General features: G+C 43.7%; 1 protein-coding gene across 4 annotated transcripts in view; it reads right to left on the reverse strand.

Annotated features, from left to right (window-relative positions):
• Grhl2 (grainyhead like transcription factor 2) overlaps positions 1–17485 on the reverse strand; it is a 131950-nt gene that overhangs the window by 79984 nt on the left and 34481 nt on the right. For all 4 annotated transcript variants that reach the window (XM_085831924.1, XM_085831923.1, XM_021183428.2 and 1 more), the window contains 3 exons: positions 12957–13152; positions 8542–8609; positions 3379–3772 (listed from right to left, as the gene is read on the reverse strand). In XM_085831924.1, coding sequence (XP_085688050.1) covers positions 3379–3772; positions 8542–8609; positions 12957–13152 — 658 coding nt within the window. The remainder of the gene's footprint in view (positions 1–3378; positions 3773–8541; positions 8610–12956; positions 13153–17485) is intronic.

Consider the following 17485-nt stretch of genomic DNA (forward strand, 5'->3'; position numbering starts at 1 on the left):
AATAGCTTCCTCTCACAACCTTCTTTATCTAAACACGCTCATCTCTGATGACATATCCCCCAAATAGTTTGACAGTGCCCAGGTCCACATCCACACACCCTTCCATGCCTAGCATATCTACACCAACGCAGCCTCCCGTGGAAAATCACAGACCTCCCATAGGACTGAATGATGGTTTCAGCTATTCGCTTTTCTCCAACAGCACCCCTGAGTACTTGAGGAGCGAGTCAAGTATTCAACACTATCGGACTACAAGATCCCTTACTCTGTTTAGAAACTACAAAAGGCCTTTGTTGACTTACATGATGTCATGTAAGAAGCAGAATGGCAGAATTTTTCCCTTTTTATTACAAGGTCATTAAGACTGTAGTTGTAAAACTACCAAACTTAAAGAAATATGATAGCCCCTAAGGGCAAAGAATTTCTTAGCTCTGATTGAGATCACTCAGAGAATGTAGCAGGCACTCATAAGCACCTGGTGCCAGCGGTGGGTGGTGGGGTGTTAGTACCCCTTTGATAGCTACTGCTGCTGGCCAACATGTTTTGTCTCTGCTCCCTACCTGAAAGACAAACAGTATCTGTAGAGATAGATAAGGAAGAGAGAGATTCTAAGCAAACATTGGGTGGGTCATTGTCTTGTGCAGTAGAATTAATGAGACTCTGAATAAGACCACAGACTCTTCTCCAGAACTAAGAGGTGAGAGTCGAGGCATTGGAAGGGACACTTTGCCTACGGGATGCGATGACTAATATTAGTGCCCTTTCTGCCTTACCTTCCTCACAAAGAAAACATAGATGACAATCACGGTTGTCATGCAGAATGCTGCTACTGTGGTGTGACATGTAAGAACTTGATCTCCAACACAGGAGTGTTGAGAGATGGGTCATGAGGGCATGGCTCAGCAGGTAGGGGCTGCCAAGTCTGACAAGCTGAGTTCAATCTCCAAGATCCACACGGTGACAAGAAAGAAAGGAATCTCAAAAGTTGTGCTCTGACCTCCATCTGCATGTGCACACATGAGTGCACATATGCACATACATACCAAAATAATAATAATTAGACCAGGAAGTGGTGGTACACACGTTTAATCCCAACAGTCAGATTTCTGTGAGTTTGAGGTCAGCCTAGTCTACAGAATGAGTTCCAGGACAGCCAGGGAGGGCTACACAGAGAAAGAGCCTGTCTCAAAAAAACAAAAACAAAAACCACCATAATAAATTAATAATGCTAATAATGATAAAATAAATGCAAATTTAGAGCCAGGTATATTGGTGCATGCTTTTAATTCCAGTAGTGGAGAAGCAGAGGCAGGTGAATTTGAGGACAGTCTGGTCTACATATCGAGTTCCAGGACAGGTAGAGCTATATAGACCTACTTCTCCAAAAATAAATAAATACATTTAGAAAAAAATATGAAATTACTTTTAAGTGGATCAGAAAACTACATCTAAGGGAAGAAATTACTAGCTGTCTAGAAATGCGCATACAAGAAAACTGTGTTTAACCACTGTACTGGCTGGTTTTGTGTGTCAACTTGACACAGCTGGAGTTATCACAGAGAAAGGAGCTTCAGTTGAGGAAATGCCTCCATGAGATCCAACTGTAAGGCATTTTCTCAATTAGTGATCAAGGGGGAAAGGCCCCTTGTGGGTGGGACCATCTCTGGGCTGGTAGTCTTGGTTCTATAAGAGAACAGGCTGAGCAAGCCAGGGGAAGCAAGCCAGTAAAGAACATCCCTCCATGGCCTCTGCATCAGCTCCTGCTCCCTGACCTGTTTGAGTTCCAGTCCTGACTTCCTTTGGTGATGAACAGCAACATGGAAGTGTAAGCCGAATAAACCCTTTCCTCCCCAACTTGCTTCTTGGTCATGATGTTTGTGCAGGAATAAAAACCCTGACTAAGACAACCACACACATGAGAAAATTGTTAATATGTTCGTTTACACACACACACATTGGGTTAGGGAAAAAAATCTAAACATTTAAAAGCATCAACTATAAGAGTCAAATTTGGTTAGATAAGATTGCTTTGTTTAAATACCTATACTCTCCAAATGACCTAATTAAGAAAACAAAAGGACTCTGGGATGAAAAGCATACAGATGAGAAAGGCTTATATCCATTCCTGTTACCTAAAGAATCCTTTACAACTTAATAAAAGAAACATGAATTGCCCAGAGACTTGAACAGACACTCCACACAAGATACCAGGGAAGGCAAACCGCATGAAACAATACACAGCCTCACAAGATAGCAGAGAAATGCAAACTGAAACCAGAATGGACACCAAATAGTCCCTAAAATACCTGAGGTTAAGCAGACTAACCATCCTACAAGTGTTGGCAAGGATGTGGAAGACAAAAATGACCGTCGTGTCACTGAATGGAGCTAACGCCTAAATGCTGTATGCATGCACCTCCGTAGGCACACATAGACCTCATGGTCCAGCTGTTAACTCCAGCCACAGATACCCACATGAAATGAACACCTTATGAAAACATACACCAGTCTGTCTAGAAAAAGCATTAAGCATAATAACCCCAAACTGAAATCGTGCAAATACCCACTGATTAATGGATTCTTAAGAAGTTGTGATATGCACTCACCTTGGAATACTGACCTGCGATTGAAAAACTGTTTACCCATAAGAAAAAAACAAACAAATCCAAAACTACAATAAATGAAAGAAGACAATGTAAAAGACCATATTCTGTTCAATTTCCGTGGAATTTTAAAGGAAGAAACACTACCTAGACAGTAAGATTCCCGATTGCCAGGAGCCAAGAGAAAGAGGACTTGAAGGTCGGAGAGGTTCGTTTTTGGGTAAAAACTTTCTAAGAGGCGGTTTCCAACATTAACTGCCCAGGCGTAAATAATTATCAAAATTCTGAGTTTATGCATTTAGAACTTGTGAATCTAAAACAGGTGGATAAGCAAAAGGATTCGTTGTGTGACATTTGCGAGCTGGAGAGGAATTTGACCTCTCGATCTGTTAGAAAGTACACACTAAATAAAAGCCCACTGGATGACAAATGCAACCAATTTCGGGTCATCAGTCTACCAAAAGCTACAATGAGCCGCACTGTTTTTACAAAAAGAATGGACATGCAACATACTAGCATCTACCATTTGGAAAGTTCAAAAAGGATCAAAGAGATAAACCCTTTAAAGCCAGAAGTTTCACTGTAAGCTTCTCCTAACACCTCATAAAAACTTAAAGTATCACCTAAGAGACAAGACACAAATATCCCTCCAAGTGTTTCAAAATACCAAATTACCAACAAAGCATTAAAAATAGTGAGAGTAGATAAACTCAGTTTCATTTAATCTCGTGAATGGAAAGTGAAGGTTGGTACGGTGTCTGGGCTTGGTACTCACCTCCGAGGCGCCGTCCTTAAAGCTCTCGCTGTAGGTGCTGTCGGGCGTGCTGCGCTGGTCGTCCTTGAGATAGGAGCTGTGGCTGGCTATGGAGGGCAGGTCGTACTGAGTCTGTTCAAAGATAACCACGCGCTGCTCCTCACTGTCCGTGCGGGGATAGTGCACCGGGGGCGCCATGAACACCGGTGTGAAATCCTCGGCTTTCACCACGGTGATGCCTGATACGGGGATGACGGTAGAGCTCTCGGTGATGGATACACTGTACTGCTCGCGCTTCGAATTCTCCATGTGGTCTTGACTTAGACAGAGGTTCACCGGGACAGTCTTCAGAACCTGCACTCTGTTCTCGCCTCCGCTCAAATTGATCTGGGCTTCACTGGTGCCAAGGCAGTTTCTGTGTGTTCAGATCGGTGACAGGATAGAGTAAGAATAAAGCTCCACTTTAAAAACTGATAAAATAGTGCAAGGGTTGGAGAGAGCAGTTAAGAGAGCAAGCTGCTCTTTCCAGAAGACACGGGTTCGATTCCCAGCACCCACAAGGCAGTTCACAACTTTCTGCAACTCCAGTTCAAAGGAATCCGACACCCTCCCACGGACATGCAGGCAAAACATCAATGTGCATAAAATATTAATGAATGAATTAATGAATAAATAAATAAATAAATAAATAGAAACAAACAATGCAGGCAGCCATCCTGCTTCATGAGCAGAAGAACTGAGAGGAACTTCACGATGGGATGTAATGGATCTTTGGGCCATTAGAACTAAGACAGTTCAGTATGTGTGTCCCTGGGTGACATAGAGAGTGCAGTCTCAACCCTCTATGAAACACACTCCCTACTTTAAAAAAAAAAAAAGGTAGGAAGGTGGGCCTAAACTTATCACTGACCTCTGACTTTCAGCTCTCAGGAGATAGAGCTGGGAGACTGAGATGGGCAGTGGTGGCGCACACCTTTAATCCCAGCACTCAGGAGGCAGAGGCAGGCGGATTTCTGAGTTCGAGACCAGCCTTGTCTACAGAGTGAGTTCCAGGACTGCCAGGGCTACACAGAGAAACCCTGGGGGACGGGGTTGGGGGGGAGCTGTTTGACTCTCAAGACAGGCCATTGAGACATAGGGAGGCGGGTTCCTTTAGGGACAAGGCAAAGTTATCAAATTATCAACACTGCAGTAGTACAAGAGGAGGAAGAGTCGAAGGACTGGTCTAGATTAAAAGGGACTTTTAAAACCCTAACAACAGTCCTGCTCATGCCATTAATACCAGCACTCAGGTAGGTGGATCCTCAAGTTCAAGGCCAGCCAGGGTTACACAATGAAACACTGTCTTAAGTAAATAAATAGAATGTGAACACCTAAATATGAAGGTAGATATTATAAGATACTATTTGGATCTTAACTTGAATGAATCAAAGTGATGTATGAGGTGTTGCAACTTTTGAGGTGGCTGACTATAGACTGTGAATTTGGCAATATTTAATATTGCTAATTTAGCTGTTGATAGGTTTTAAGTTTATGTAATAAAATGTTCTTAGTGTTAGTGATTCAAGTGAGAAGCAGAGGGAATAATCTGACAGTGGGATTCTTGTTTGCATTTTTTGTGGCTTTTGTTGGCTTGTTCATTTATTTTGCTTTGTTTTGCTTTGCTTCGTTTTTGAGAACAGGATTTCTCTATGTAACAGTCCTGACTGTTCTGGAACTTGTTCTGTAGACCAGGCTGGCCTTGAACTCACAGAGATCAGCTTGCCTCTGCCTCCCAAGGGCTTTGACTAAAGGTACACACCCAGCAACCGTGGAATTTTTTTTTTTTAAGATTTATTTATTTCATATATGTGAGTACACTATAGCTGTCTTTAGACAGACCAGAAGAGGGCATCAGATCCCATTACAGATGGTTTTGAGCCACCATGTGGTTCCTGGGATTTGAACTCAGGACCTCTGGAAGAGCAGTCAGTGCTCTTAACCGCTAAGCCATCTCTCCAGCCCAACAGTGGGATTTTGAAGGTGGTTGAAGGGAACATAGTAGAGATGAAGGAAGACTACCAAAAACCTATCACCACCATCTGCTCCATGGGACAGAGGCTCAGTATAGTGTTCTCTTCACTTCTCGTCTGGACAGGAAATCGTGGCAGCTCATGCTTGCAATCAGAGCAATTGGAAGGTTATGGGAGGACTACTCAAGTTTGAGACCAGCCTGGGCTATTTACTGACGTCCAGGCTAACCTGGGCTATGGAGTGCGAGACCTTGTCTCAACCAGAGACAGGGAAGCTATGGCATGGTAATTTGAAAAGTTGGTAGGAAGGATGTGTTTCACTATTCTGTGAAACTAAATAAGAACTTATCTTTATCAACCAAGAAATAACAGTTTATGGGTATTTCAGCACTTAATTATTTTAGGGTTTAAGGAACTATTTAAGTGGGCTGAAGTAGAATGAGCTCGTTAACCACTTCTGTGGTACAGAGAAAGAAAATGGTTTACAAAGTTTTGGCAGGATATAATGAAATACTTCCATTTATATTAAAGAATTTGGGTAGCGATCAGGAGGTAAAGAGGAATTGTGAGGTTACTGTGAGTGTGTGTATATGAGCATGCATGCGCGCGCACACACACACGCATGTTCATATAGAGAGAGAATGATTTTACACTCAGTTAAGATCGCGGGAGGAGGAGCATTTGTGAATGGTTCTCAGTGGAACAGAGAACATGCACACTTTTTACTCATCCTCATCTTCCTTGTTAATTTGAGTTACTTTATGTAACATGTACTAATTGGCATATTTCGTTTCAAGAAACAAATGTTTGAATACAATTAGTTTTCTCAAGAATCAAGCTCTCCCAGTTTCATTCCATAAAGAAATCTAGTAGTCAGCTGGAGAGATGGCTTAGCGGTTAAGAGCACTGACTGCTCTTCCAAAGGTACTGAGTTCAAATCCCAGCAACCACATGATGGCTCACAACCATCCATAATGAGATCTGACTCTCTCTTCTCGAGTGGAGTGTCTGAAGACAGCTACAGTGTACTTACATATAACGAATAAATTAATCTTTAAAAAAAAAAAAAGAAATCCAGTAGTTTCTGCACTTACTACCAAGTAAGAGTTGGTGATTTTTGCTTTGATTTTCCATCTAGAACTTCAAAGTGAAGCTTCAGAAAGAATGGGTCTACATAAAGATACCTGGCCATCTGAGGCTTGCAAATCTGCAGCGAAGACTCTGAAGGTTAACTCCCCAAGGAATGAAATCTACAGTCTACAAATATCGTGGCTTGAAGCGATAAACTGTTCTTACGGTCGCATAACAGAGTGGCTCACGTGGAAGACTCAGTGAGGAGTTAGACATTATGTTTTATGTGAATCCAACAAGGCAAATGATGCCAACATTGAGACCACCCGTCTGCATCAGTGTTTCATAAAGCCCACTGTTCTGAATACTTCATGGAATGTTAATAGATGCTCCCTCAAAAAAGGCGTCCATTATAAAAATCGGTGTTAAAAACAAACAGGAAAAAAGCCATGTTGCCATAACAGGACCACCTTAGTGGATCCAACAAGACTAACATGGTAAAAGCCCTTGGGCATCCCTTCCTCTCTTTACTTGTAATTCAGGACTTCCCTAACCCATTTCATCCACGACCATCAATTGCTGTGGCTGTAAATGGTTCTTCCACACAGTCTACTAAACACAGCAATCCTCCACTAGCCACCTGGGCTCGTTACACACACTATTACTGGCTTTGCCAAAATAGTCAAACTTCTCTTAAGTCTATTTCAGGCCAGGTTTATTCATTCTCTACTTAATACAAAGCGATGAATTCTAAGCAAAACATACAAGTCAAAATATCTTTCAGGGTTCTTATTATCAAACAAAAAAAGCAAACTCAGACTGTATACATCTAGTTGAATTGTTAGTATAAAAAAATTCAGATTCAGGAGTCACACTGTATGGTATCATTCTAGAATAATATCAACTTTAGGGCTTGATACTACAATTTCAAAACTACAACTCCCCCAAATGGTTAATTAGAAAGGACAAAGTGTATATCTCCAGCAGGAACCCCTGTCCATTCCACTGCAAGAGCAGAGACTCGATGGGTGACTTGTGGGGCGATTGATAGCTGAGCCAAGCACATCAGTTGCTTCTGGCCCTCTCTTTTTCTTTCCATGATCCTATCCAGAAGAGAAGGGACACTGCAGTCACTCCTGACCACAGAGCAAGCACGAAAGCCTGCTGAGACAGGATAGAGGAACAACCTGAGTCACATCTGAAAGGTGACAAGCTACATGTTCCAACAGGCTTCATCAGAGAAAAGATGTGATCACCTCTCTCTCCCCTTTCAGTCTCATCTTCTTGCCACCCATCTTGTCAGGCAGATGATATATGATCTCCTAACATCTTGATGGTGCTAGCAGCTCCCCAGTCTCAACCTGCTGTCTCCCCAGACTCAGCAATCATTCCCTTAAGGGCCAGACTGCAGGAAAGAGTGTGGAGCTGGGCAGAAAGCCGCGTTCAGCAGCAGGCTCTTACTGGCAATCAACTCTAGCTCCTGATTTTTAACTGTCTCATCAGCTCTTCATCTGAGGGAACTTGCTGAAGACCCTCTGGATGCACAGGCAAAAATATGTCATTTGCTTTTCCTAGCAAGTGAACAAGTTTTGGTCCAGGCTGCTAAGACAGAAGAACTGAGGCTTTTTGGCCCTACCTCTTCTAAAAACAAACTTCCAGCTCAAGCTATATTTCAAGTTTAAGTTTATGTGTGGATGCTTTTGCCTGACTGTGTCTATGTGAACCACTTGCATGTCCAGTCTCCTTGGAGATCGAAATAGGGTAACAGATCCCTTGAAACTGGAGTTAGGTAGGTTATGAACCACCATGTGGGGACTGGGAAAGAAACCCAGGTCATGACCAACAGCAACTAAACTGGTAAGTCACTCTTCAGGTCATGTTGGGGATAGATAGTTTTTTGAGACAAGGTCTCTCTATGTAGCCCTGGCTGCTTGGAATTTAATACGTAGATCAGTTTGACCTGAAACCCACTGAGATCCACCTGCCTCTGCTTCCTAAGTGCTGGCAACAAAGTCATATACCATTGTGCCTGGCTTCCTTTTTTCAAAACCCATAGAAAAAGACTTTTTCTAGGAGGCGCACAGACTCCCTCTCATTGTACCTTTTATCCTGGTCTTCTTGGCTGTCACTTGCTTTGCTCACAGACAGAAGTCTCTTGTCTCGAGGAACCTGAAAACCAGCAGTAAACCATCAGACAGACTTACTGACCATGTGCAGATGGAAATACCAACACAGGCAAAGAAACTAATGGGAACTTTTTTTTTTTTTTTTGGAAGTAGAAGGTTATTGTCAGGAAATGGTTAAGACGAACCCAAGAAAGCGGTGAGCAGTGTAGGTTCATGATCACCATGGTTGACATAGAAGACACTGCTGTGTGCTCCCAGATGTAGAAATGGGTGAGGGGAAGAGCCAAGTGTATGGGGTGAAGATGGGCTTGAAAGAGAGCATCCCATTGGGGGCACAGTAGAAGCTGCCTTTCTGCAGCTTGGCGCCAGGCTGATGAGGGTTAGGGAGACACTGGGCAGGGCCTGACAGTTCCTCCTGTGACTCTGAGCATCCACTAGGGACATTCCCTAAGCACTCCCAAGGAAGCTTGCTTCCAGTCTTTCTGATGCAGTTGATTTCTAACCATGATGCCAGCATGATGCCACCTGACACATTATATTGAAAAGTCCTCGTGGGAGAGGGGAGACTCCGCTACCTACAGATGTATAGATACATATTTGGTTGGGTATGTAGAATTTTTTTTTTTTTTTGAATTTACATTTGCTTTTGGACCTGTTTGTTTGCTTCTGGCTAACTTTAAAGAGTTCCTTCTGAACCAATACCCTCACTGTTTTGCGATAAACACACTTTTGTGGCAAACTTCCTTCTAGTAAATTCCTCAAGGAATTCCTATGGTTTCCACTCAGCCCAATACATACAAAAGCTGAGATGCTTGAACTAGGGAAGTGGCAAAGGTGAGGCCGAGATGGGAAAGCTGGCGTCTGAGCACCCATGCTCAAGTTTAAGCTGAAATGTGGGGAGTGGCATACAAAAGTCTATGGCTCTTGGTTTTTTTTGAGACAGGGTTTCTCTGTGTAGCCCTACCTGTCCTGGAACTCACTTTGTAGACCAGGCTGGCCTCAAACTCAGAAATCCGCCTGCCTCTGCCTCCCCAGTGCTGGGATTGAAGGCATGTGCCTGGCTGGCTCTGCCAGCTTTTAAGGACCTGCTTATTTATGTCTCACAAACGACTCTCTGAAAGAGCACCAGGAAGTTCCTGGTAGACAAAAAGAACCACTTCACATTTACTATGATAATTCAACAGGGAATGTCAGAATCATTTAACTTCCAGCATTTGTAGTTTAAAAAGGGCGAATTATCCTATTTCATCAACCAGCAACTTTGAGAAAAGATATCTGTCCTCACAGGACAGCAAGGTATGATTTGTCCTCACAGGACAGCAAGGTCTGAGTAGGCAAAGACCTGAAAGAGGTCTCAGTGTGATCATTCAAACGAACATACTGTTCAAATGAAATAAGACTAGTTCTAGCCAAGCTTGGTGGCAAACACTTTTAACCCCAACAGTTGGGAGGCAGAGGCAGGGGGATCTCTCAATTTTTGAAGCTAGCCTGGGCTACATAGGAAGTTCCAGGATAGCCGGAGCTATGTAGAAGAACCCTGTCTCAAAACAAAACAAAACAAAACAAAACACAAAAAGACTAATTCTAAACATTTTAGTTCTAGGCACTAAAATGTTTCAAACAAAAACGCAGCAAATCTTGCATGCAATGTAAGGAACCATATGAGTTAGGAGACGGGTATTTAACAAGGAGGAGAAAGTAGATTTGGTATAATGTCAGTTTTGTGTAAACTCTCTGCCTTGCATCTCCAAATATTACAGCCAGATTTGAGCTTGAATTACAATGTATACAGAGGAGATAACACACTTAGGATCTAATTCAACTGCCCACATTCAATTATCCCCTGACCCTGGGATAAACCAAATCAAATATTTAAAATGATGACCATTTCACAACAACAACAAAGTCTATTTTAAAGAGCAACGGGGCAAAGGGGGTTGGTGGGGGGGGGGGGGGTGACAGAGTGGGGAAAGGGGCAGCACTGGCCTGGTAACCTCAGCCGGGTCCCAGAACCCACATCAAAGGCTGGATCCATAGTTGAGAATCTGTAATTCAGCATCCCTACTGTGAATCTGGGGTAGAGATGGGATAAGCAGCCAGAGGCCCAAGGGCCAGCAAAACAGCACAAACACGAGACCCCCCCCCCCCACACACACACACACATCCCACACACACTAAGTAAATTTAGTAAAGAAAAACATGAAACATGAATAAGAACTATGTATTTCTTCTAAATATATCAATATATTCCTTTAAAGCCTTTTAAAACTATTAATTGTCATATTGATCATAAAAGTCAGGAAAAACTGTCATTACCTGAATATTTAAAGCAGGAATATTTTAATGATATATCAATAGATTTATTTTTAATTTCTAAAACTGTTTAATGTCAACTACTTTTCTGTCGTTAAAAATATTTTTAGGGGCTGGAGAGATGGCTCAGTGGTTAAGAGCACCAACTGAGCCGGGCGTGGTGGTGCACGCCTTTAATCTCAGCACTTGGGAGGCAGAGGCAGGCAGATTTCTGAGTTCGAGGCCAGCCTGGTCTACAAAGTGAGTTCCAGGACAGCCAGGGCTACACAGAGAAACCCTGTCTCGAAAAACCAAAAAAAAAAAAAAAAGAGCACCAACTGCTCTTCCGAAGGTCCTGAGTTCAAATCCCAGCAACCACATGGTGGCTCACAACCATCGGTAATGAGATCTGACGCCCTCTTCTGGTGCATCTGAAGACAGCTACAGTGTACTTAGATATAATAAATAAATCTTTTTTTAAAAATGTGTTTAAAAAAAGTTTTTTCCATTTCTCTCTGAGCTACAGACTGAAAACAAGAGGCCTGGTGGTGCTGGGAATGGGCAAGGCTGGGAAATGGAGCATTCTGATTTAATGAGTTCTCTGTCTCTACTATTCTTTATAAACTTCAACATGTTTTCATTTCAGAGTTCAAAGCTATTCTTGTGATTTTTCTTTCCTTTCTTTCTTTCTTTTCCTCTCAATGCAGGATTTCTCTGTGTAGCCCCAGGCTGTCCTAGAATTCTCTACATAAACCAGGCTGGCCCTGAACTCAGAGATCCGACTGCCTTTGCCTCTAAGTGCTGAGATTAAAGGTGTGCCCACCTGTCTGTCAGTATTTGACAACACATCCTCTCTCTGCAGCTCAGGAGGGGGAAACAACCTAGACCAGCAAAGGTACCAGTGAAATAACCTAGCACTTTCTAACAATGAATAATGTACTTAACTGAAGTAATAACGTGCCCAGTTAAAATGCCCTGGTGGGCGCTCCCTGCAAGGCCCTCATACCAATCCCTCAGACCTTGCTCTCTGTCTTAGGTGAGGCGATAGGAAACAGACTCAAGGTCAAATTGTTCTCAGTGGTTTTGTCTAAACCTAATTTTCCCACAATGGAAGGGGGAAGGGGGTCAGCTCTTGGTTCTCTATCCCAGCACCCTGCCAGTTCCCAGCATTAGCTAGAGGTATCTATAGCCACAGAAGCTCCTCACGTGCTAACTACCACCTGCTAACTTTTACACTTCAACAGTTCCCAGGACAGGTCATAATTCTTTACACTTAAAATCCACGACTGTTTCTTGTTTAATTTCCTGAGATACACTTACTTTAAAAACTACTGAGCAGCCGGGCGTGGTGGCGCACGCCTTTAATCCCGGCACTCGGGAGGCAGAGGCAGGCGGATTTCTGAGTTCGAGGCCAGCCTGGTCTACAAAGTGAGTTCCAGGACAGCCAGGGCTACACAGAGAAACCCTGTCTCGAAAAAACAAAAAACAAAAAAACAAAAAAAACAAAATTACTATGTGACCAGTATTTCTTCTCATGTTATATGGACTTTTAAGGACTTTTTCCAAAATAAAAACGGAGGGAAGCAGTCAGGGCTGGATTTTCTGAAAGCCCCTCACCAACACACTCACTGGGATAAGCCCCAGAAAGCTGAGATAGAGGCAAGAGGATGGCTCTTATTAAACAGAAAAGTCTAGACACAAGTAAAGGCTGACAGCTGAACTGTCATGGCAATGCCACATAAAGCCAGCTCCTAACCACGAAGTAAGATGACAGAAAGGAGGGAAGACTCCAACTCCTGGGGATCTGCCAGCCGTCCTCTTGTGGCCTCTGCACACTGACACACAGACAGACAGACAGACAGACACACACACACACATGAGAGAGAGAGAGAGAGAGAGAGAGAGAGAGAGAGAGAGAGAGAGAGAGAGAGAATTTGAATTCCCAAATTACAACTTCTCTGGACATGAAGTTGGGTTTCACAAGGGGGGAGGGGGAACCAAAACCAAGCCCCTAAGGAAGGCACTGACCTAGAACAAAGACTGTTCTGTCTTGCCACTGGAGGCAGGGAGGACGGGCTGGCCCAAGGGAGGGACCCACCTTGTAGTAGTCATAGAGCAGGCCCAGGGCGGCAGCACTGTCCTCGTCCCCGTTGATGCTCATCATCGCCTTGGTGGCCGCAGTCAGGGGGTTCTCCAGATATGACTTCCAGGCCTCATCCTCACTTGTGTAGGCTCTTCGGGTGTTGAAGGGAGGGTCACTGGGCATGGGCACTAAGGCCACTAGTCTTTTATTACTGTAAAACACAAGAGGGATGTAAGGCTCACTGCCCAGGAACTTTTCATGTTTTTCCACTGATACCATACACGTCACGTGGTTACCCTGCTTTGTATTTGCCCAGAGTAAGGCTTGTTAAAGCTGAAATGACCACCACACAGCACTTTAAAAGCCTCAACTCACACCTTCACTGTGTATGAAGAGTTGTAATAGCTTTTAAAAGGTAGCCTGGCCTTGAAGAAATGGCTCAGCGGTCAAGAGTGCTTACTGCATTTCCAGAGGACCAGGTTCAATTCCCAGCCCTCACATCAGATAACTGCAGTTACAACTGTCTGTAACTACAGTTCTAGGTGAATCAGTATCTCTCTAGATACTCTGCTCATGTGGTAAACATAAACACACAAACACACACACACACAAATAAATATTTTCCAAGGGTAGTATATGTCTTTGGATTTCTATTGCTGCAATGAAACACCATGACCAAAAAGCAGGTTGAGCAGGAAAAGGTTTGTTCAGCTTACACTTCCACATTGCTGTTCATAAAGGAAGGAAGTCAGGACAGGAACTCAAGTAGGGCAGGAACCTGGAAGCAGGAGCTGATGCAGAGGCCATGGAGAGTGTTGCTTACTGGCTTGCTTACCTGCTTGCTCCCTTATAGAACCTAGGACCCCCAGCCCAAGAATGGAACCACCCACAAAAGACTAAGCCACCCCCCCCATCACTAATTGAGGAAATGCCTTACAACCGGATCTCATGGGGGACATTTCTTTAACTGAGGCTCCTTCCTCTGATGACTCCAGCCTGTGTCAAGTTGACACACAAAACCAGCCAGTACAGTATATCTACTTAGTTTGTGTTGGTTTCCTCCAAACTCAGTTCTCTGCATCTGATCATTCTGAGTAATTTAATTATTCTTCATTAATAAGCACTGGAACAGAACCCTGTGAGGGAATAATTTCCCTTTAACTAAATCCTAATTTAAAACATTAACTATGTATAGGTAATAGGTTAATGATTCAAATTGTTTTATTAAATTTAATCTTACTTGGAATTCCCAGCAAATTATAGACCAATATAAATCTCTTAATTAGAATAGCAACATAAGCTACTTGGCAAACAGAACCCGTTGCATACAGATAAGACTGTGTAACAGAGCTGTGGACGTGCAGTGATGGAATGAACTCTACTGACGAAGTCCATGTCACTATAGGATTCTACTATAGTGAAATACTATGGAAGTGTCATGACAGGAAGCCCAAGGAGGAAACTGTTGGCAGACAGAGAGAATTTCCCTAAGAGACATGGTGTGAATCAATTCTAACCAGGTCAACCTTGTATAAAGTAGCAATGTCTTAAGGCCAATGTGACAACAGTGATTCAGATTCCCAAAGACCATAGTCTTTACGGCTCCCCATGCACGTCAGGATACAAAGTGTCAAGGAACTGAGTCTAGAAGAACTGACGCTCATTTCTCAGCCCTTTTTTCTTACTTGCTGAACGGGAACAGAAGCAGAAAGATACTCTGTATTCAAGTAACAGCTCGGCTAACACAGCCATCATAAGACACACAGTCACATCTAGTGGCAGTGCCAACTCTGTTGCAAGTAACATGGTTTAAAGTATCTCATTGAGTTTCTTTGGCATGAGACAAATGCAACAGACCCAGCTCTGGAGGTGACTGCCTGTTCAGTAGCCCATGGTGAAGGAAGCTGAGTGGACACCTGTGTTCTTAGATAGGCACAGCAAAGCCCACCAACCTGCCTCACAATATCAAGGAAATAATGGATGACTGGGTCCTGGGGTGGATGCAGGGCTCTGAGAGTAAGCAGTCCTGCCACCACCGTGCTCTGGTGGTCCTATCAAGTCCTATCAGGCCTTGTTAATTATTTATTAATGGTAAAATAAGATCATTAATTAAAAAGAAATCTAACCTGGGCATGGTGGCACACACCTTTAATCCCAGCATGCAGGAGGCAGAAGCAGGTGGGTTTCTGTGAGTTCAAGGCCTGCCTGGTCTACAAAGAGAATCCAGGACAGCCGGTACTCTATTACACAGAGAAACAAATCAAAGCAAGATTTGTTCATCTAGTGCTGGCCCACAAGCATCTGTTGAGCACACCATAGGTGGTACTGCTGCTGAACATGGAAGGCAAGCGAGGGGCTGACCCTGTGACCCACAGTGCCTAGCAGGGTGGGGAGCCACTGCAGTGGCCAAGAGTGTGAGAAGGCAAGTCAGAGCTGAAGGACAGGAATACCCATGCTGGTCCTTGAGGAAAGGAGACCATGAAGCAGTTTTGAAACTAATACATTTCATCATTCAGAATGAATGTCTTTATAAAAGTTGTATGTTTTGGAGAGTCTAATAGGAAAAAAAAACTAAACAACTGTTTTCCTAAAAGGAGCATAGCGTTTCCACTCTGTGAAAAATGACCATGGCTGAGAGTAAGTTACACGGCCAGGCTGGAAATCTGTACGCAGCAGTACAACCTGGCAGGCTGTGATGGTGCCAGCCTCTCCCACACAGTTGCCTAGTGGGGCTGCCCTCACCTACATTTCACAGAGAAAGTCACACAGGAAACTGAATGCCCAGTCATTCGTGGAGAGCGGTGCATCACTCAGCAAAGCAGTAAAGAGTCTCATAGCATAAATGTGCCAAGACTTCGACATGAAAATTCTAACATTTAAATTGAAGCATGGTCCTGGCTGTTTGTCGCTTTGATGTCATTTAACTCTGAAGGTAAGCCCTCCAATCCTAGAAGCCATATTTGAAGTGGCCGCGAAAGGCCTTGCCATTGAAAGGAATGAAGATGGTTTTCCCTGTCGCTCGTGAGAAAGAGGATGCAGGCTAGAACACTGGCTCATGTCTAACTCTTAGCAGGCACTGGTAGCCTGATTCACTGCAGAGACTTTTCTCGACTCTTCCTTAGTATCCAGCTTCTTCCTGCTGACCACATCTCTTCCTGGCACAGTTCACTAGTGTCTTCAGGAATTTACCCATGTGTCTCCCCTAGCAAGCATGACAAATAGGGGGAAATCATAATTTCTCCTCACCTTTATTTTTTTAAGCAAGAGCCTTTTATGCTCTCCCTTTTAACTGTGCAATGCCCGCTTTCATTCTTCAGAAAACGTAGAAATGAAAGTGCATAGAGCAGCACTTACAGCGAGAAACACCTTCTGAAGACGACGAGCTCACTATTCACCGGAAAGACGAGGCTAACTCGGCTTCACTCAAGTCTTTGTTCTTTCTTTTTTTTTTTTTCTTTTTTCTTTTCTGGTTGTTTGTTTGTTTGTTTGTTTGTTTGTTTGAGACAGGGTTTCTCTGTGTAATCCTAGAACTCACTCCATAGACCAAGCTGGCCTCAACCCTTTAAACTCAAGAGATCTGCCTGCCTCTGTCTCCCAACTGCTGGGATTGAAAGTGTGTGCCAGCACTGCCTGGCTTGCTTCTGTCAGTTAAGAAGCTTGTCAATTCCTTTGTAATCTTCAAAATCCAAGGATCTGGGTGACCTTGCACAGGGAACTCTAAGCAAGGGAAAACTTAATATCTGGATCCCTCTTTAGGGACAGCAGAGCGCAGAGCTCAGGTCACTTCCACCGCCTTTTCTGTTTTCTTTGTACACAGGGCAGGAAGTAAGGCAGAGAACTGAGTCCCTGGCTGCAGGGGTGAAGGGAACTATGCAACCTCAGCCAGCCAGCTACCAGAGACTCTGGATCGGCAGTCAGGGACCGCCCTCCCACTGCCATGGAGCGATAAGGAGAACTTCAGGAACTAAGACTTTGTTGGGGAGCTAGGAAGCAGCACATGGCATGTGTGTCCACTGTATTAAGTCAGTCACCATATCCGTCATGACAGCTTTCATCTCAGCCGTTCACGGCATTCTCATTAGTTTCTCCAGAACTTTCCTCCTCTTCAGATGGGTGGGTATCTGGTGAAATAATCCTCCTGGAACACCGTTTGCTAGAGTGCAGTGTGAGCATTGCCTACATCAGGTCCAGACCCCTCCACTGATACCCATTCTCCATTGGCATTATCTAGTCCCAGCTACTTTTCAAATTTTGTGCCTTCTACTTGCTTAATATGGGGAATTAAACCATCTTCTCTGCCATGCCTTCAAGACACCATTCTGCCTTGAAGACATCCATTCTTGTTTCCGGGCCTTAGCCCAGGTCCTAGGTGTTCGTTCTCTCTCTCTCTCTCTCTCTCTCTCTCTCTCTCTCTCTCTCTCTCTCTCTCTCCACAAATAGTCTCAGTCTATAGTCTCTCTCAGTCTGTAGTCCCTCAGAATTTCCCCTTGCCAGAGCTCCAAAAGCATGTGTACCATTATTACATATATGATCTACCTTTAAAT

Source organism: Mus caroli, unplaced genomic scaffold, assembly GCF_978045245.1.
Source record: "Mus caroli unplaced genomic scaffold, Mus_caroli_1 scaffold_16, whole genome shotgun sequence".
Classification (NCBI taxonomy): Eukaryota; Metazoa; Chordata; class Mammalia; order Rodentia; family Muridae; genus Mus; species Mus caroli.